Consider the following 21,814-nt stretch of genomic DNA (forward strand, 5'->3'; position numbering starts at 1 on the left):
CTTGTTCACAGGTTGGTTGTTAAGCTCAAATAGAATAAATGAAAGTATTTGGTAGGGCCAGTATTATGTATTAGTTAAGAAGAAAGACTCTAGAGCTAAACTGCTTAGATTTAAGTCCCAGACCTTCTTTGCACTTCTGTGTGACATTTGGCAAGTCACTTAACCTCTCTTTGCCTTGGTTTCATCTACAAAATAGGGATGACACTAAGACTTATGTTATAGGGTTGTTGATGATTACAATAAGTTAAATGTAAAGCACTCAGAATAGCACCTAGTACATAAAGTTAATACCATACTATATAAATTGACCGATCTTATTTTTGTAAAGTACTATAGAGAACGATTATGATTACGATCATTACTTCTTAGACACAGAAACAAGGTAAGAATTCTGCTGTGTCTGTATGGAGAGGAGCAAATAGGAAGCATTGAGTTCTGCCTTAAACAACAAGTCCAGGCTTTAAAAAAAGAGCCATAAAAATGCCAGTGAAGGTCTGGAGTGAGGGAGCACACCCCTTGGCCATCCTGGAAAAACATTATCTCCACCCTGCTAATATGTATCTCTCTGGCTTGCTTCTGTTCAAAGGTCCACACTAGGTATGATTCTACTCCATTGGAGCTTTATCACCAACGTCCCTGGCTGGAAGAGATGTGTTAGAAGGGGCAGCTATGGATGCTGTCTATTGTCACAGAATGTAGAACCAGCTTGGAGAGGGCAGGACAGGATGATCATTACTGACCTTTGTAAGAAAGACTGAAGTCAAATTCTAGATCAGAAAGTAAGATTACAGAACTTTGAGATGGAATGAGATTCTTTTTCTCTTTACTCATTCTCCAATATGTTATACTAACTGGCCTTGTATCAACCTGAACTATTCCAGAGATTTAGAGTGTTCAATAGGCTACTGTCACATGGTCTCTTCTGACCCTCACAAACACCCTATGTAGCAGGTGTTGTTATCCATGTCCTCAGATGAGAAAACAGTCCCAGAGGGTTTCAGTGAATTTCTAGAGGTCTGGTAACCAGTTTGGTCACCAAAGGAACCAGTATTCTAACTGGGATAGTTCATCTTCCAGTCTAGAGTTCTTTTTTTATTATTATTTTTTCATTATGTTATGTTAGTCACCATACAGTACATCATTAGTTTTTGATGTAGTGTTCCATGATTCATTGTTTGTGCATAACACCCAGTGCTCCATGCAATATGTGCCCTCCTTAATACCCATCACCAGGCTAACCCATCTCCCCACCCCCCCTCCCCTTTAGAACCCTCAGTTTGTTTCTCAGAGTCCATCGTCTCTCATGGTTCATCTTCCCCTCCGATTTCCCTCCCTTCATTTATCCCTTCCTTCTAATGACCTCCATGTTATTTCTTATGTTCCACTAATAAGTGAAACCATATAATAATTGACTTTCTCTGCTTGACTTATTTCACTCAGCATAATCTCCTCCAGTCCCATCCATGTTGATGAAAAAGTTGGGTATTCATCCTTTCTGATGGCTGAGTAATATTTCATTGTATATATGGACCACATCTTCTTTATCGTCTCTCTCTCTCTCTTCTTTTTTTAAAAGATTTTATTTATTTATTTATTTGACAGAAAGACACAGTGAGAGAGGGAACACAAGCAGGGGGAGTGGGAGAGGGAGAAGCAGGCTTCCCTAGGGGCAGGGAGCCCAATGTGGGGCTTGATGCCAGGACACTGAGACCATGACCTGAGCCAAAGGCAGATGCTTAACGACTGAGCCACCCAGGCGCCCTTATCTGTCTCTTGAAGGGCATTTTGGCTCCTTCTACAGTTTGGTTACTGTGGATATTGCTGCTATGAACAATGGGGTGCATATGGCCCTTCTTTTCACTACATCTGTATCTTTGAGGTAAATACCCAGGAGTGTAATTGCTGGGTCATAGAATAGCTCTATTTTTAATTTTTTGAGGCACCTCCACACTGTTTTCCAAAGTGGCTGTACCAACTTGCATTCCCACCAACAGTGTAAGAGGGTTCCCCTTTCTCCACAACCTCTCCAACATTTGTTGTTTCTTGCCTTGTTAATTTTGCCATTCTGACTGGTGTAAGGTGGTATCTTAATGTGGTTTTGATTTGAATTTCCCTGATGGCTAATGATGATGAACATTTTTTCATGTGTCTGTTAGCCATTTGTATGTCTTCTTTTGAGAAGTGTCTGTTCATGTCCTCCACCCATTTTTTGACTTGATTATTTGTTTTTTGGGTGTTGAGTTTGAGAAGTTCTTTATAGATCTTGGATATCAGCCCTTTGTCTACAATGTCATTTGCAAAAATCTTCTCCCATTTCGTGGGTTGCCTCTTTGTTTTGTTGACTGTTTCCTTTGCTGTGCATAAGCTTTTTATCTTGATGAAGTCCCAAAAGTTAATTTTTGCTTTTGTTTCCCTTGTCTTTGGGGATGTGTCTTGAAAGAAGTTGCTGTGGCTGATGTTGAAGAGGTTACTGCCTATGTTCTCCTCTAGGATTTTGATGGATTCCTGTCTCACATTGGGGTCTTTCATCCATTTTGAGTTTATCTTTGTGTATGGTGTAAGAGAATGGTCAAGTTTCATTCTTCTGTATATAGCTGTCCAATTTTCCCAGCACCATTTATTGAAGAGACTGTCTTTTTTCTATTGCATATTTTTTCCTGTTTTGTTGAAGATTATTTGACCATAGAGTTGAGGGTCCATATCTGGGCTCTCTATTCTGTTTCATTAGGTCTATGTGTCTGTTTTTGTGTCAGTACTATACTGTCTTGGTGATCACAGCTTTGTAATATAACTTGAAATCAGGCAACATGATGCCCCCAGCTTTTTTTTTTTTTTTTCCTTCCCAACATTTCCTTGGCGATCCGGGGTCTTTTCTTATTCCATACAAATTTTAGGATTGTTTGTTCCAACACTTCGAAAAATGTCATTGGTAATTTGATCGGGATGGTGTTGAGGGTATAGACTGCTCTGGGCAGCATAGAAATTTTAATAATGTTTATTCTTCTGATCCATGAGCATGGAATGTTTTTCCATCTTTTTGTGTCTTCTTTCTTTCATGAGTGTTCTGTAGTTCTTTCTGCTACAAGAATACCTACTCCTCATCTGCTCAGAGCAGGCAGAGCAAATCCTCATTCTCAGCTTTAGGCAATACATTGATAGAATGAGCACCCCGCTGAGCAGAAGTCCCAGAGTTTGGGTTGGGGTCAGAGGATAGCTCACAAAGTGGATTTTTCATCTCATTTACTCTATTTTCCCAAAAAGAAAAGATTCCGATAATACAGATATTAGCATGGACCAGACCTTAGATCTGGTCTTATAGATCAGGCCTTATTTCCACTTCTTGTTTTATCCCAAGGGGAGGATAGGTGCTTTCAAAGATTGTGTCATGAGCCCTGAGTCAGAAAGACTGGCTCGGTATATATAGTATCTGTTAACTCTCCCTCGGGTGGAATGAACTTGCTTATGTTTAGGATTGCTGTGAGCCTGAGAAATTCTGGGTACATTCAGACAGGGGAGAGAGTGGAATGTTACAGTGGTGGTTAAAGAGTCAATTTGTGGGCTTAACAATGCTAAAGGTTAAGTGGTGACATACAGACCACTGAAGTCCTGTATAGTCAAAAATTGGGTGAAACACAGAAATAGAACACAATCATATTTTTATGTGATTTTTAGCACACCCCCCCCCCCATCTTGACCTCATTATGGCAGCCATTCCACGAAATAGGCAAATTTGTTTCTGGCAGGTCCGCTTCTTTTAAGGCTGTGCTGCCATCTCCTGGAAGCATTTGGAAATAGCAAGAAACTTCTTGTTAGGATTTAAGGAAGGGGCCCTTTCAAGGCGGCAGTCTAAGGTGGTGCTTCCGGAAGTGACGTGAAGTGGTTGTGCCAGTCTCAACCTACCTAGGTCTGCACCGGTCTGTTTTTCTGACGCACCTACTGCTTTCCTGTTTTTCAGGAAAAGACCTCTACACCTAGTTCTGAGAACAGGGTTTTTATTTGCAGTGCATTAATAATCAAATCTGAGGCAGAGCTGATAAAACACTTTGGTAACTTCATTCTGAGACTGATCCACACTTTCCAGGGATCTCTATTTGCCTCTGGAGTTTTCTGTGTGGGAATGAATACTGGCTGGCAGGGAAGAGAGACTTAGGGTGGAGCTTCTCACAAGCAACACTGAAAATATGTTGGTCCCAAGGGCAGTGCTCCAAAATGAATAGTGATCCCGCTGACAGAGCCTAGTCCTGAGCAGGAGGTCCACATTTTCTCTTTGCTGTGCCTCCAACCCTGGATTTCCTGTTAGAAAACAAAGTTAAATGTAGATACCAACTCTACCTCTCTACTGCTGTCACTCCCAATCTCTCTTACTTCTCCTCAGCATTTATTATCATCTGACATACTACTGTTTGTACTTCACTTGCTTTTTAAAAATTTTCTTTTCTTTCACTATGACATAAACTCCACAAAAGCAGATATTTTTGTCTCTTTTGTTCACTGTGCGATCTTCAGTACTTAGAACAGGGCCTAGCACCTAGTAGGCGTTCAAAAAGTATTTACAGAATAAGTGAAGTCCTGACTTCATCACCTTATATGGTAACAGCGTCCATACTTCTCTTTCCTCAGTTTGATGGATTTCATGTTTCCGCCTCAGCTTTCCATGAGGACTTTCTGCAGAGAGCTGAAAGCCCAGCAAATGGGTGTGTCTATATCTAGTGACAAGGGAAGGGAATGTATGGCATAAATGGGCACTTACCCTGTGCCTGGCCGTTCTAATCTAATCACCAGGGGAGTAAACTATTCTAGAGAAGCTTTGCAAAGAGTTCAAAAGGTAGGGAACTGAGGAGAAACTAAAGCTGAGACAACCTAGTATAAATTCAGCAGAGTCTGGGTGAAGCACATAATACAATAATAAATGTAATTTATGTATTTGTGTAAATTTATCTAATAATTATTATAGCTATAATTTATTGAATACTTGCTCTATTCTAGTACTTTATTATGAATTGCATTACACACCGTGTGGCTTTGTTTTCACAATATCTCTATTTTAAATGAAGCAACGAGTCTCAATGAGCTTATGTAACTTGCTTGGGGAATGATTTGTAAATTTTCTGAATAGAAAGCATAGACTCTAGACTCTGTCCTGCTGAACAAAATAGTGGCTAAATACATGACTTTGAGCAAAAATAGCTTTGTTGACTTAGTTTTTGCTAGCTCCTTGTTGTGTGACCTTCAGCAAAGTGTTTAAATAAGCTCCAATGTCCTCACCTGTTTAATGGGGATAACAGTTGTCCTTAACTCCCAGGGTTGAGGGAAGGATTAAATGAGATTGCACCAAAAGCGCGTAGCATAGTGTTAGGCCCTGTAAGCACTGGATAAATGTGACTATGCCTGGGAAGGCGGAACATATAAGGAAAAGTGTCCAGCTCCGTTTCCTTTCAGTGATTTTCCTGCTCTGTCCTCCTACCGTTCTAATCGCTATTCCAGCAGAAGCTCAGAATTAGAAGCCTGCTCATAACTCCAACCCTGTTACTGGAATTTCCTCTGTCCGGCCTCTGCTGGAACTGGTTCGTGAAGGGACCTCCCCATCTCAACAACACAGCCTTCGCTTTGTTATTTCCCAAAGCTTTGCAAAGTGCCAGTTTTTCTCCGGGGACTGTGACAGTTTCTGGGGCGTGGTATGCTGGGGATTGTAGTCCGAAATTCCCCCATCTACATCAAGAAGGCGCCTGAGCCGGGAGCCAGGGAACTATAACTCCCAGAACCCTCCGCGCCGCCGGGACGCCATGAGTCTGCAGGGGTCTACGAGAGCCAGGAAGATATCGGTTCCCTTGTCCCGCGCCTGCAGTGAGCGGCTATATTCATAAAAAGGAACCTGGAACGGCAATCCCCAGGGCTAAGGTGGTATCAGTACATGTCGTCGGGCCAGAGAAGCTAGAGGCAGGTATTCCAGGGATGTAGCTGTTCTGCAAATACGAGGTGTAAACTGGTTCCCCGTGTTTCAGGCTGTCTTGAGCTGGAGCAGCTTCCGGGCTAACCCAGTCTTTAACTTAGACATGGCCACTAACTTTTCCTTCTCCAGGACTCGGCCTCGGGAAGGGTTGTGGGCAAGCGTATGAGAACTGTTCCTCTTCTCCCAGGCCGACGCGGGATATCCCGGATCCCCCGGAGAGGCTGCCACTCTGATGTCTGAAGAGACAGGCCCTGGCCCCAGGCTGGCTATGAAGAGTGACTCCTCGACTCCTGCAGCCCCCCTTAGGGGGCTCGGGGCGCCCCTGAGGAGCAGCGAGCCTGTGTGCGCCGCCCCACCTCCGTCAGCAGCCGTGGTTCTGCTGGAGGAGGCTGCAGACCTCTTGGTGGTGCACCTGGACTTCCGGGGAGCGCTGCAGACCTGTGAACGCGCCTGGCGGAGCTTAGCCAGCAATGATGCGGGCACGTACGTGCTGGGCTTCGTTCATTTCCGGGTGATCTTGGGGAGGACTCGAGATTTTGGGAGTTCTGTCATTCCCAGATTGCTCACAAGGAACCTTACACCTTGCTTTCATTAGTGGTTTCTCTCTGAGAGGCTAGCGTGCCCATTCTACAGAGGAGGAAACTAAGGCACTGCACAATGAGGAAGAAGTGGTCAAGTCGGGTAACAGAGCTTAGTGAGAATCCACAGCCAATTCTTTTCTCCCTATTCCAGTGTAGAATGGCATGGTGAGGAGATATGTATTAAGTGTTAAATTATTTCGGTAAGCAGGTTCAGTAAGCAGGTGGTGGAAGTCCTTTCCTAGGTACACTCCTCTCCCCCAAGTTGTTCACTTTTGACCTTGGTTGATGAATGGAAATGGAGTTCAGAGCAGGAGTAGTGTTCTGGTCCTGTTGAAGGATTGGATTAAAGAATCAATCTGGAGAAAATCTTGGTCCTGCATTGCTCTTTCTTTCTTTTTTTAATTATGTTATGTTAATCACCAGACATTACATCATTAGTTTTTGATGTAGTGTTCCACGATTCATTGCATCTAACACCCAGTGCTCCATTCAGTGCGTGCCCTCTTTAATACCCATCACCAGGCTAACCCATCCCCCCACCCCCTCCCCTCTAGAACCCTCAGTTTGTTTCTCAGAGTCCATAGTGTCTCATGGTTTGTCTCCCCCTCCGATTCCCCCCCTTCATTTTTCCTTTCCTACTATCTTCTTCTTCTTCTTTTTTAACATATAATGTATTATTTGTTTCAGAGGTACAGGTCTGTGATTCATCAGTCTTACGCAATTCACAGCGCTCACCATAGCACATACCCTCCCCAATGTCTATCACACATCCACCCCAACCCTCCCACCCCCCACCACTCCAGCAACCCTCAGTTTGTTTTCTGAGACATTGCTCTTTCTAACGCTGTTAGCCTCTTCGGGAAGTTGAGGGCATCATTTCTCTGTGGATTGTAATGTTGATTTTGGCTACACTAGGGAGGTGGTGGGTAGAATAGTCAAAGCTGACCCCAGAGAAGAATGAACTGGGGAGCCCTGGCTGTGTTTTTAGGGGTTTGGGTAGGGGCTTGTTGCAGTAAATGCTGGAGGCTGTGATTTGGGGTGCCTGGAGGTACTTCAGTTGGTGGTGTTAACAGGCCAGTTGTGAAGTTCCTATACCTACACTCAGGCAGAAACCTTCCTCCATCCCTGCTTCTTCACTAAAACAAACTTTTAGCTCCAGCTCTCTTTCCACCCACACACCTGTTATCCCTTTCCCCTTTCCTGATGTCACCTGGGTTCAAAGATGTGTATCCAGGCAACAGTTGAGTTGCCTCCAGATTTACAGGAACTTTGAACTCCTGAGGGAAAGGGCAGTTTTCTCTGTGTTGGGGCTAGTGAGACCAGTTGTAATTTGAGCTCCACTTAAATCCTAATGGGGAGGATAGAGGTGATGGCTGCTGAGTTGGGAACTGGGGAGGAACAGTCCCAGGGTGGAGGTGGGAATGGAAACAGGGGAACCATTTCTTTTTTCTTTTCTTTTCTTTTTTTCTCTTTCTTCCTTTTTTTAAGATTTTTATTTATTTAGAGAGCTTGTAAGAGCGTGGGTAGGGACAGAGGGAGAGGGTAAGAATCTCCAGCAGACTCTGCACTGAGCTGGAGCACAGAACCTGATGCAGGGCTTGATCCCACAACCCCGAGATCATGACCTGAGCAGAAACCAAGAGTCACCTATTAACAGGTGCCCCTGGAGGGGAACCACTTCTAAACCTGAATTGGTTTTTCTGCTGGCAGCTCCTTGGAGGTGAAATGCTCCCTGTGTGTTGTGGGAATCCAGGCCCTGGCAGAAATGAATCGGTGGCAGGAAGTTCTGTCCTGGGTTCTTCAGTATTACCAGGTCCCTGAAAAGCTACCTCCCAAAGTCCTGGAACTATGGTAGGTCCTTGTTCTGATTCACTGGATCAGTTCAGGAACAAGAGGACTTTCATGTCCTTTTTTGAATCAGTGCCCAATATCTTCTCTTTCTTCCTTCCCTACCATTTCCCTCTATATCTAATTCTTTCCCTGCTTGTTTTGTTTTGTTTTTGACCCAAAACCTAGCAATAAAAGATGAGGAAGGGGGAATTTAGGAGTCGGGCAGAGGGAAAGAGGAGGAGAGGGGACAATGGGAATAGATGTGCAGTGGGATGACAGAGGTGGAGTATGTCCTAGCTGAGAGAGCTTCTTGCTACTTCCTAGGAATTCCTAATTCTTATCAATATCATCATCCCAGAGGGAAGGCCTGGAGGACACAGGGGAGGGGTTGGGTGGGAGAGGGTGGTAGTTATGAGAGGTGAACCAACCATGGAGCACTGACCTCTTTTTTTGAAATTGGGTTATTTGGGGCTGCAGTGTTCTTTTATACAGCAAAATGCAAGAGCCTGGAGCTGTGCTGGAAGTGGTCAGTGCTTGGCTACAAGACCCCGACAATCAGGGTCTTCCAGAATACAGAGCCTTGGCAGAACTTCACCTGCAGCGAGTGCTGCTGCCTCTGGGCTGCTTGTCAGAGGCTGAGGAGCTCGTGGTGGGCTCTGCAGCCTTCAGTGAGGAAGAGCGGCTGGACGTACTCCAGACCATTAATAAGGCAAGGCAACAGCAGAAACACCAACACTCAGGCTCTGAGGAGGCCCAGAAGCTAAACCAGGAAGGTAAGGACATTATCCTTCTGTAGCCTCTATAAAGTGGAGTTGTGGGCTTTCCCTTATACCTTGGGGTTTATCATGATATTCCTGGGAACTTGGGAGCAATTATTTGTATGAGCAACTCCCAAATCGCAGAATAGGAAACCTGTTGATTTGATTAAAAAGCCACGCCCTGACCCTTTGTAGTTGGCAGTGGAAGGAGAATCTCTGGGAGGTGTCGCTGAATCTCAGAACCTTAACTCTTATCTCTTGAAAGCCACCTTCTCCTTAGGGTCCTCTCACTAGATCTCTTGTCTCTAGCATGCTGGCCTGAGTGGGATGTTATTCCTCCTTTAAAGGCTGGCCCAAATACAGACACAGCTGAGGTATGCTGTGGGATAGCCAAAGGAAAATAAGCTGACACATTAACTTGGTAACTTGACTTAGATAAAAATTACTTATCTTCAGCTTGGGCCCCACTGCCCAGCCTCCTGTCTGCCTTTACTTACTAGATCTCCTGGGTATGTTCTTCAGTGTTTGATGTCCCCCTTTAAGGGGCAGCCCACCTCTGCCCATTGGAGTGCAGTTTCACACAATGGCTTTTTAGGGAAACCATTTTAAGACCCAGCATCGTACACCTATTATCTTACAAGGGATGCCTACACAGGGGTGGGTGTAGGTGTAGGGGTTATTTTGTTATAAGGGAATTTAAAGGTCCTCTACTCCAGACCCTTCCCTGGTCTTTGAATCCTTTTCACCCTCTTTTTCCTCGAGTAATCATCTAGTCTATGGAAGTATAGGAAATTCACTGTCTCCAGAAGCAGCTCGTTCCATCTACGGACAGTTCTGTAGGGAAGTTCTTCCTGAGGCTGAATTTAAGTGTTTTCTTGGTAGTTTTTAGCCACTGTTCTTTGATTTTTCTCTTGGTACATACAGAATAGGCCTGATCCTTCTTTTTTATATGGAGTTCTTTAGCCAACTATAATCCTGTTTTCCAAAGTGTTTTTTTCTTTGTGTGCTAAAGAGGATGAACCTCCTGAGGTAGAATCACTTCTTTGCAAACAGGTTGTTGGCTTTAGGAATTGCCTGTGGCTAACCAAGCCCTCTGCCCCTCCATCTCCTGGGGAAGAAAGGATGGGGAAAGGATTTGATGGCAAGTTCAGAGTGTTCTATCAGGACTTGGCACCACTTGTTCTTGAGTTGATGGTGTTCATATTTAAAATCTAAGACTTTTGAATTCTTCACTATATATATTGCCTTTCATTTTCCTGCATTAATGTGATAATCAAGAACTATTGCTCTGTGTAACTCTCTGTACATATCTTAGGCCAAAATATAAAGAATGCTATAAAATAGTATTTAAAAAGTACACTAAATATGCCAGGTTTACCCAGCTGAGTAGATGTTGTCTATTAAAAGTCTCTCCTAAGGAGATGACATTCTAGTGATGTAGTCTGTCCTTAAAACATTTTTGGAGCTTTTGGAATCTCTTTTAGAACCACTTTATGAACTATAGGAGTGAACTAGTCTTTTGCTCAACTCTCATAATCCAGCTCAAAGCTCAGAGTCAGGGAAGCTGGTTCTCGTGGAGTTACCCTGCAGTTATGCTCTGTCTCCCTGACCAGGCTCCTTCTCCCACAAGTTCCTGTCACTAATGGTGTTGCTTCGCCGGCTTTGGGATTCTACAGTGAGTCACCTCTTTTCCATGCCCTTCAGAAAGAGCCTCCTGGCCGCCTTGATCCTCTGCCTCTTGGTGGTAAGGTTTGATCCAGGTGAGTAATGAAGCCTGTCTTCTCTCCTGCCCTTCCTGGGGAAGGGGCCATTGAACAGGGACTGAGCCTGTGGGAGCCTTCCTGGGGATGGAGGCATCTCCGGTACCACTTCTCCCTGAGTCTCTTCTATAAGGAGGGACTGTTGCACCTCAGTGAGAGCCAGCTCAGCTCACCTAGGAGAGAACAGCCCTGGAGTCCACGAGAGCAGTCTGGAGGAAATTCACTCTGTTGACCCTTGAACACTGACTTTGAGTGATTGTCATCTACTTTATCCAAGGGTGAACTCTGACCAGAATGTGAGAATTTAAAAAAAAATTTTCCTCATCGTAATACCTAAAAAATTGTGCTAAATTGTAAATGAAATACACGTATATTTTAGAAAATGTAGAAAATAGAGAAAAGTATAAAGAAGAAAACAGAAATCACCTATAAGTTTGTTATTGTAATGGTTATACTGTAGTCTTTTTCTATATGGATGCAGATGCAATTTTGCATGTTATAAATATCTTTTAAAACATGGCTTTAGATGGCTAAATAATATTCCAGTTTACAGAAACTTCCATGATTGATTAATAACCCCATTGTTGAACATTTTGATTCTTTCTTTTTTTTTTTTTAAGATTTTTTTATTTATTTGACAGAGAGAGACACAGCGAGAGACGGAACACAAGCAGGGGGAGTGGGAGAGGGAGAAGCAGCCTTCCTGCTGAGCAGGGAGCCTGATGCGGGGCTCGATCCCAGGACCCTGAGATCATGACCTGAGCCAAAGGCAGACGCTTAACGACTGAGCCACCCAGGCGCCCCACAGTTTGATTATTTCTTACTCTGTTTTCTACAGTGCTATGAAGCAGACAGGAGCCCCCTAAGTGCTATTTGGGAACAACCCTGGTTATTTCCTGAGGATTAACTCCTCAAAACTAAGTGCTGGACCAAAGATTAGGAGTTCATTCTTTTAGATTTTTATGTTTGTGTGTTACTCTATGTGAGTTATGATCTAATCTCTACTCTTCTTATGAATTTAGACTTAGAATAGAATTATATAACTTTCAAAACTGCAAGGAAAACTAGAAACCCTTATTCCAGTCCCTTCATATTCTTTTTCTTTTTTGATCAAGAAACCTAAGAACTATAGAAAAAAGTAACTAGCCCAGGGTCACACAAATAATTTGTCTATTTTAAAAACTGCCAGTTCTTGGAACACCTAGGTGGCTCAGTTGGTTAAGCGTCAGATTCTTGGTTTCAGCTCAGGTCATGATCTCAGGGTTGTGAGATCCAGCCCCACATGGAACTCATGTGGACTCCGAGCTCAGTGGGGGAGTCTGCTTGAGATTCTGTCTCTCTGACCCTTCTCCCACTTGCGAACGTTTGTGCATGCTCTTGTGCGTGTGTGCTCTCCCTCTCTCAAAGAAATAAATCTTTAAAACAAAACAAAAACAAAACCTGCCAGTTCTTGATTTAATCTTTAGGTCTTCCCCATTTTCCCCATTCCCCTTTCTCTTATTCAGTGAGCTTTTTTTGCATAGCTCAAAGTTGTCTTTTCACTTTGCTGAACACTGAGCAGGAAGGAATTCCCTCTGAATAGCTCTGTTTGCTTAAGGAAAGAGTCCTGAGTTAGTTCTCAGGAAAGCTGAGGATAGTTTGTGTTCATTCCAGTCCACTCTCTGACTTGTACTTTGTTCCAGAGACTTGATAAAAATTTAGAATTTTTTTTTTTTTTTTATGGTGCTTTTAAGTCCTGCTCTTCTGAGTGGGGACAGCAAGAGGCAGTTTGAGCTTGCTGCCTCCAAGGCTTCTTCCCGGTGTCCTGGCCTGGCACTGCTCACCCCTAGTGGCGGACTTGACTCATTGCAGTGGTGGTGCTGTGGGAGAGGAGAGTCCATGACCAGGCCGCAACTAGAACTCTCTAGGAAGGATATAAAAAGAGTAGACTGTCAGTAGCTTTCTTTAAAAATAACAGTTTTCTTTTTAAGAAAGAAAAAAAAATCAGTTAAAAAAATCAGTAATCAAAAAAGGAAAAACCAACCAGTCAATTCAGCCCTAATTCCCAAGAGGTAGATTGTACTTTATTTTCAATATGATTAACTTAGGATAAAAATAGGTAATACTGTCACTTGGCTCCAGGTTGAGAAGGTATGAAAAGAAATGTAGTGAAGTCTCTTCTCAAATTTATCTTCCCAGAGGCAGCCACCATTACGTTTTTTGTGTCTGTATTATAAAGCTAGGCTAAAACATAATGTTTGGATCTTTTTCTCAGCAAACTTAAGGTCACTGTAATCCAAGTGAAGAAAATATATCCCAGAGAATATATGCTAGAGAAAATGAAAGTTTTCTTTATTGTTGGGAAGGGGAGGAAGAGCAAATAACATTAAGCATCAACATATGCTTTACAAAGATCACTCATACTCCCAAAGTGGTAGGGTTTCCAAGGAAAGGGACTTGAGGCTGAGGGGAAGAGGAGGGGAGTAAAGGCAGGCACACTGACAACAATCTTCCTTTTTCCTGCAGCTTCTCCTTCTTCCTTGCCCTTCCTCTACAAGCTGGCTCAGCTCTTCCATCGGATCCAGGAGGCCATGTTTTCTCTCTACCGGCTTCCTATCCACGACTGAGTGGTCTTTCCCATTCCACTCAACCTCTCTACTCCCCAGGTCGGCCATGACAGAAGCAGAGTAACTCATCCATGGCAGCCCGCCTGTTGCTGGCTGGGCCCCCTCAATTCTAGAAAGACCTGATCCAGTCTGGTGAACTGTGTTTTGCCACCTGAATGTTATCCCCCTTGCACCCCACTTTGGCTGGTGTTGGTAGGTAATGTGGGAACAAAGTGGGGCCAGAGAGCACAAGTCCTCCAGAATAATACTCCCTTATACCCAGAGGCTCCTTCTAAAGGAGGGGTTTGGGAAAGAAGAGTGAAATACTCCTTCTCCTTGGCAAAGGCAAGGGATTGATTTTTCAGGTCAGGGTGTTAATGAAGCTGGAAGTTCAGAAAACTCTGATAGAATGACCCTTGGCCTTTCACTTCTGTGGAAAACTTACCTCTGAAAATTGCCTTTATAGGGTAGGCCCTTAATTAGGCAGATTGAGGATCTGAGAGGGCCTTTTAATTCTCCTCTATGCTCCTTTCCACCAAATCTGTGCATAGAGAAGTTATTTATTGATACACCATTCCTGTGGTTTTGCAGTGGGCTTGAAACTACTTGGGCCCTCTCTTTTCAGACCAGGACGTGGCTTTCAGAACCACTCAGGTGACTGTTGAAAGCAAAGTAAGGCGGCTCTGCTCTTCTCACTGGGTAAAGTGATCTTGTTTGGTGCCTCTTGGGCTTCAGCTCAATTTTCCAGGTTGTCAGTGGCCAAGTCCTGCTCTGTTACACACTCAGTATTCCTGTGTTCTCTTTCTTCCTGTCAGTTCCTTCTCACTGCCCTGCAATAGTACTTTTGTGCTTTGTCCAACAGCTGTTTCACCAGGTTCTGCCCTTTGTCCTTGCCTCCTTGGTATACACCGTTGCTGTCCCCCCCTTCTATGTCCTGTTGTTCTAGCTATAGTCTATTGCAAAATGTACAGGTTTTTCCACTCGTGTAGCCTTGAAAAGTAGGCCAGGCTCAGAGGCTGATGAGCTGAAAATGGAACTGGGTAATCAGGTGAGCTGGAAGGGATGTGTAGAGGGAGTTGGGCAGAGGGGAGATATGGGTTTTGAAGGCAATAAACAATCTACTGTTAGGGGGAGGAGGCATTGGGGCCATAGCATTGGGTATTTGAAATGTTTCAGTGTTTTCTGTCACTGGCCACGAGAATCTTACATGTTTCTGTGCAGGTAAACGTAAAACACTACTATGCTGTCGGAGTTGTAAAGGCTTCCCGCAGGGGCTAACCTTTTTGAGGCTGAAGGCCAAGCAAACTGCCCCCAGCTGGGGTTTCAGGCAGTGTTGATGCCAGGAATAGAGGAGGTGCTTTGTAGTTTCCCAGAGGTTGGTTTTCAGGAGTTCCAAGTCAACAACTTCTCTTTAGTAAAGTGGGTAGAAGGACTAAACCTCACAGGCCCTTGGGAGGTAAGTCCCTAGGGTGTTGTCCACCTCTGTAGGAAACAAATCTGTGCTTTTACATGTGGACTTTTAAATAGAGTTAAGAACCCTGGGGAGAGGAGAGGAGACAGGTAAGCTTTGAGACCTGTTAGAATGATTTCTCAAAATGAAAATCTGGTCCTTCGCTACCCTAGATAAAACTCTTTAATGTCTTCCCATGCTTCACATGGCATTTCTTCTTAAATTCGTCATGGAATTTAAGGCCCCTTATGCACTGGTCTTAGCTAACACCTCCACTTCGATGCGGGGCCTCTGTTCCTCATGCACGCCGCTCTCCAGCTGCCCAGCCAGTCAGTTTTCTGAACATTTCATGCCTTCACACCACTGTAACTTTAGCACCTGCTGTTCCCCCTGGAAGGCCCAGCTTCCACTTTTTGCCTGGTTAGCTCCCTGAATTTCCAGACTTACTCAACGGTTACCTTTGGGAATCCTGTCCTGATGGCCTCTGCTTCCTCCTTTTTGTGGCAGTGACCCCATGGCCTTGTAATTGTGAAGTCCTTTGTTACCTCCAGTAACTGTGAGCTCTTTGAAGCTGGGGAATGTGGCTCATTGCAGTGTTTTAAGAATCAGGTTTGGGGGGCGCCTGGGTGGATCAGTCGTTAAGCGTCTGCCTTCGGCTCAGGTCATGATCCCGGGGTCCTGGGATCGAGCCCCGCGTCGGGCTCCCTGCTCAGAGGGGAGTCTGCTTCTCCCTCTGCCTGCCGCTCCCCCTGCTTGTGTTCCCTCTCTTGCTGTGTCTCTCTCTGTCAAATAAATAAATAAAATCTTAAAAAAAAAAATCAGGTTTGGATCCCTGCTCTACCACTCATGAGGCATGTGACTGTTGGAAAGTGACCTATCCTTTCTCAGCCTCAATGTCCTCATCTGTTAGTGAGTTATTATCTTGTAGGGGCTTTTAGGCCTAGCCGAGGAAATATGAAGGTATCAGAGGTGTTTAAATGAATGAACTGATATAGCTGCCATGACAAAAGATCCGTGTGCTTTTGGTGTATTTATTTATTGTGAAAAGTCTGAGTAAAAAGAAGTCTGTCTGTCCCTTGAAGTTCCTCCATATTATTCAGCTTGTAGGCCTCTCGGTTCTCTGTTTGATGTTTGTCTTGAACTCTGCAGTGTTGTCTGATCACCAGCCCCAGCTACCTTCCTAGTTAGTCAAGGAACTCAGAACCAAAACTGCTCTGATGACTTTGACCTTTTCTAAGAATGGAGGCCGGTATTCATATGAATCTTCAAGTCTGGGCTTAACGAGGTCGGGAATGAAGGGAGGGCTTCCTTGTTAGAGCCGTGCTGTCCAGTATAGTAGCCATTAGCCACAGGTGGCTTTTGACCACTTGAAATGTGGCTGGTCCAAATCGAGATGTTCTGTAAATGTAAAATACTCACTGGATTTTGAAGATTTATTACTAAAAAAATGAAAATTCAATGATTTTTATATCGATTGCATGTTGAAATGATAATATTTTGGGTATAGTGGGTTAAATAAAATCTATTAAAATTCATTTCAGCTGTTTTTACTTTTTTGTGAGGTTACTAGAATGTTTAAAATGACATATATGACTCACACTATATTTCTTTCGGGCAGTGCTGTTGAACACATACAGTACACATCAAGTTCAGAGCGGATGGCAATCATCATTGTATGATGGGATTTTGTAGAGTGTTAGATCTGGGAAGATCATCTCTTATAGCCCCCCCACCCCACCTTTTTAAGTAAAGGAAATTGAGACCCAGAGAGGTGAAGTGATTTGCCCTGAGTCGAATAGCCTGAGTAAGATCAAGGTCTCCTGACCTCAAGTCCAGTATTCCTTTCACTGGCGCTATGATTCTGCCTCACTTGCCCTAAAATCAGTCACTCCCTGGCTGAAATTCACTGTTAATATGCAAACATATCCTGGGAGGGGTAACTTTAGCTGGAGTTAGTTGATTAGTTTTACAGGGTTTTGAGAGAATACAACATAGAACATATTTTAAAATTTAGGGATGCTGAGGAGAGCAGCAATGGATAATGCTATTCTGTGGTCAGAGAGGAGGCTGGGGAGGTTGGGGTGAGGTGGAGAGATGAAATTAAGCTACTATGGGCAATCACAGGGGTGGAGGTGGATGGGCCAGTGAAGGACATAGTTGTTCTACTTCTAGAAAGCAGCTTTAAGGGACTGAGGAGGTATGTCATAGCTTTTTGCAGGTGATCTGCACTCTTTTGCATGTATGTGTTTGCACCATGTGTGCATGTAGACCATTTAAAAGTGATACTGAAGTTTTATATATATGGTACAAAATTCAAATGTTACAAAAGGATATTCATGGAAAAGAATATCCTTTTTTTTGCACCCCCAGTTTCCTGCCCAGAGGCCACCACCGTTAATTAATTAATCTTGGATGATTTTTCCTCATCAGCTCATTCTTACCAGCTATTCAGTATTCCATTGTGTGATAGAATCACAGTGTAGAAAACCTCCACGCTTTCCCTTTTTAATATATTGAAACCTCTCAACCCTCTCCTAAGCCTAGAAACACAGCAACTCTGAGTTTGAGATTAACAGGTACTGGTCCTGTCTCTTTACTGTCACTTCCTTGCAAACATGGAGCAGTCTGCTCAGCCTGTCTGGTAACTACCACAGCCACAGTGGGCAGATAAGAGCAGGCCCTTGCTCACCCTGGACATTCAATTTTTCTGAATCTGGACTGGCACTCAAGCATCTTCTGCCATTTGCTGGAAAGAGCCAGAGGAAATGGCAGAAAGAGAAAGGCCTGACATGAGTTGCAAATAGGCACCTACTCACTACCTTGCCCTCTTTCCCTTCTTGCATGGAGGAGTCCCAGGGCCATTGCAATTCGACCTCTGGCATGCACAGGTGAGGCCTGTTGTAATTCTGCTAATTTTACTCTCTGGCTTAGGCAAGCTCCCTGCCATAGCACACCTTTGGAATTTAATACATGAAGTGTTTACTAGAAGAAAATAGGGCCCTTTTGCTTCCCTCCCTCTGGAAACCTTAGTTTTATGGACTGGTAAGAAGTGAAGTTAAAGGCAATGTGCACAATGCTGTCAGCAGCCTATGAAATCCCTCTCTGTGCCATTCCTCCAATAGTAAGGTAGGGATCCAGATATTGTTTGCTGGCCTCTAGGCCTCCAGGCCTCCTGATAAAACAATGACTTTTTCTTGTGTTAAAGCAATGCATATATATTTTGGAAAATATTAATAATTGCATAGAAGCAAATATGGGACTCTTGACCCCACTACTCAGAGATAACCACTGTTAATATTGACTGATATTCTTTCAGTTTTTTTTTTTAAAGATTTTATATATTTGTCAGAGAGAGAGAGAGAGAGAGCAAGCACAAGAAGGGGGAGCAGGCAGAGGGAGAAGCAGGCTCCCCGCTGACCTAGGAGCTGGATGTGGGGCTCAATCTCAGGACCCCGGGATCATGACCTGAGCAGAAGGCAGACGCTTAACCACCTGAGCCACCCAGGTGCCCTCAGTTTTTTTAAGCATCTAACCCTCTTGGTAGCCCAGGTGTTTGAAAAGCTGTGAAAAAATGTAAATTTCCAGATAGAATGGTTTGTGCACGAGTGGGACTAATTGGCTCAGCTGGGTTCCTTCTTTTTTTTTTGAATTTTATTTTATTATGTTAGTCACCATACATTACATCATTAGTTTTTGATGTAGTGTTCCATGATTCATTGTTTGTGCATAACACCCAGTGCTCCATTCAGTACGTGCCCTCTTTAACACCCATCACCAGGCTAACCCATCCCCCCACCACCCTCCCCTCTAAAACCCTCAGTTTGTTTCTCAGAGTCCATAGTCTCTCATGGATCATCTCCCCCTCCGATTTCTCCCCCTTCATTTTTCCCTTCCTACTATCTTCTTTTTTTTTTAAACATATATTATTTTTTTCAGAGGTACAGGTCTGTGCTTCATCAGTCTTACACAATTCACAGCGCTCATCATAGAACATACCCTCCCCAGTGTCCGTCACCCAGCCACCCCATCCCTCCCACCTCCCACCACTCCGGCAACCCTCAGTTTGTTTCCTGAGATTAAGAGTCTCTTATGGTTTGTGTCCCTCTCTGGTTTCATCTTGTTTCATTTTTTCCTCCCTTCCCCTATGATCCTCTGTCTTATTTCTCCAACTCCTCATATCAGTGAGATCATATGATACTTGTCTTTCTCTGATTGACGTGTGTGTGTGTGTGTGTGTGTGTGTGTGTGTGTGTGTGTGTGTGTGTGTGTGTGTGTACCACATCTTCTTTATCCATTCATCTGTCGATGGACATCTTGGCTCTTACCACAGTTTGGCTATTGTGGACATTGCTGCTATAAACATCGGGGTGCACGTACCCCTTCGGATCACTACATTTGTATCCTTGGGGTAAATACCCAGTAGTGCAATTGCTGGGTCATAGGGTATCAGCTGGGTGCCTTCTACTAAAGAGAGTAGAAATGATCTAGGAAAGGTCAGGCTGGGGGAGAAGAGGCCATGCAGCCAATTGTCCTGTGGTGGCTAAATAGCTTGAGGTATAAAGGAATGGTGAAATGTCCACTAATGCGTGCTTTCACCAACACTGCCAGATCCCAATAGGTAGGGCTGGGATTTTATTACCTACTTCTAATTTTAATACTGACCCAGACTTATATTTAACACAATTTCCAAGCTCCTATTTCTTTGAAACATTTAACATTCCCTTGTCCCTATTATACTATCTGAGGTAGGGACTGACACACATAAGATAGTATTTAGAGACTTGGTTGAGAAAAGGAGTTTTGTAGAAGTATGTCAGTATAGAAGAAAGTCACTTTATTTTTTTAACAACATATTTTTTTTAAAAAAGATTTTATTTATTTAAGAGAGACAGAGAGCACAAGCTGGGGGAGTGGGAGTGGGAGAGGGAGAAGCAGACTCCTCGCTGAGCAGAGAGCCTGATGTGGGGCTCAATCCTAGGACCCTGGGATCATGACCTGAGCTGAAGTCAGATGTTTAACTGACTGAGCCGCCCAGGCGCCCCAACAATATATTGTTTTCAAGATTTTATTTATTTATTTGAGAGAGAGAGAGAGAGAGAGAATGAGAGGAGAGTGTCAAGAAGTAGACTCCCCACTGAGTGGGGAGCCTGATGCTGGGCTCGATCCTGGGACTCTAGGATCATGACCTGACCCGAAGGCAGACGCTTAACTGACTGAGCCACCCAGGTGCCCCCCAAGAAGTCACTTTAATAATAATAATATCAGGGCACCTGGGTGGCTCAGTCGGTTAAGTGTCTGCCTTCGGCTCAGGTCATGATCCCCGGGTCCTGGGACGGAACCCCACATCGGGCTCCTTGCTGGGGCGGGAGTCTGCTTCTCCTTCTCCCTCTGTGTGTGCTCTCTCTCAAATAATAAAATTTTAAAATAATAATAATATCAATATTATTTATACGTAGAAATTCCTTGCGCAGAAAACCAAATTGTAATGGTTCTTAGAATGTAACCAACAGGTTCTCATCCTCAGAGATAAATTACATTCTAAGAAAAAAACCATTCACACTTTTATGCAAAAGGTTTGTTTTCCAAATGCAATAGAGTACTATCTCTTCGTTGGCTCCTTTATCTGTCTCTAGCCTCTCTGACTCCACCTTTGTTGTTTCTTTGGCTGGTTTCTCTTTTTCTTTTGGCCTTCAAACTTGAAGTGAATGTATCCTCAAGGCTCTGCCCACAGCTCTTCTCTTTCTACATATTTTCTCTTGGTGAGTTTTTCTACTCTCATGGATTCAAGTACCTATCTGAATGACCCCCAGTCTCCGACTCGGTCTCTGATTTTCAGGGTTTGTCTAATTATATTTCCAACTGCAGAGAAAACCTGGACCCACGTTACTTCTCTCCTTCTCCTCAAGTCCCCCATCCAGACTCTTGGTCTTCATTCTTATCGGTGGAGGTGAAGTTAGAAAGAGAAGAAAGGACACAGGACTTTGGCACCTGTTTTAGCAGTATCATTGCTCAGCTCACTGCAGAGGGAAAGAGCAGGAGGTATTCCTTCTCAAGTGTACCAGTGATGACAAAGACAGTCTGGCCGGTGTTCTTTGGTGTAGATATAAATACAAGCTTGTGGTTCTATCAGATAACTTATATGGATAAGCCAGACTCTTGGTTACCTGCAGACTCAGCTGGATTCCAAGGAATGGGCTGCTTTCTCTGAAAGGAAGCTACTCTGTTTCTTTGATCCTTTCAAAGTGTTGTCTGAGAGTTTTGCTCACCCTTCCTAATCCATTGCCAAGCTGGAATGCTGCTAAAATTGACTTGTTACCCTAAAAGAGTCACCCTACCCACTCCAGATCTCGCTGAGCATTTGGTTTCTTGACTGTGGATGGCAGCCTCCTCCCAGCAGGTACCTACTGCTCTGGAACATTCTGAAGATCCTACCTCCTTCCCTCTTAGTACTCGTCACAGTTCTGTCCTATTTGTGGATTCCATGGTGCCCTAGGTGACAGTTAGCTGTTCCAGAAGGGGCTAAAGACAATGGTTAAAAGATACGTCCCATGAATCCTCCCAAGAAACACAGGGAATTTTACAAAGATTTTCTTTTCTTTCTTTTTTTTTTTTTTTTTAAGAGATCAGACTTAAACCCAATGAGATAACTTTGCTGTATAAGTGAGAGGCAGTGTGGGATGGTGTTTGAGAGTGTGGGCCCTGGGACCCTAATACCTGAGTTCATATCTTGGTTTCCTAACTTTGGCCTTGGGCAAACTACCTTTCCTGTGCCTTACTTTCTTCGTCTGCAAAATGATATAAATTATATTTACTTCATTGGTTTGTTGTGAAGATTAAATGGTGCTAACATGTAAAAAAATTCATAGCATAAAGTGAGCAGGTGCTAGTTATTCTTGCCAT

General features: G+C 43.8%; 1 protein-coding gene across 6 annotated transcripts; it reads left to right on the plus strand.

Moving 5' to 3' along the window:
- The first annotated feature begins 5,774 nt into the window (after positions 1 to 5,774).
- On the plus strand, positions 5,775 to 16,420 carry PEX26 (peroxisomal biogenesis factor 26). 6 transcript variants are annotated; one of them, XR_003519758.2, is made up of 6 exons: positions 5,775 to 5,937; positions 6,138 to 6,433; positions 8,242 to 8,382; positions 8,839 to 9,134; positions 10,733 to 11,175; positions 13,385 to 16,419. XR_003519758.2 is itself a non-coding variant. In XM_027592595.2 (6 exons), exons 2-6 carry the CDS (start codon positions 6,183 to 6,185, stop codon positions 10,942 to 10,944), a joined length of 771 nt encoding a protein of 256 aa, XP_027448396.1. In that variant the 5' UTR covers positions 5,775 to 5,937; positions 6,138 to 6,182; the 3' UTR covers positions 10,945 to 16,420. The 6 variants fall into 6 exon arrangements, 5 of the variants coding, with proteins under 5 accessions (XP_027448396.1, XP_027448394.1, XP_027448392.1 ...); XM_027592595.2 differs by having other exon boundaries at positions 10,733 to 10,794; positions 10,924 to 16,420; XM_027592593.2 differs by having other exon boundaries at positions 5,775 to 5,941; positions 10,733 to 10,879.
- Positions 16,421 to 21,814: the final 5,394 nt, after the last annotated feature.

This window comes from Zalophus californianus, chromosome 9 (genome assembly GCF_009762305.2).
Source record: "Zalophus californianus isolate mZalCal1 chromosome 9, mZalCal1.pri.v2, whole genome shotgun sequence".
Lineage (NCBI taxonomy): Eukaryota > Metazoa > Chordata > Mammalia > Carnivora > Otariidae > Zalophus > Zalophus californianus.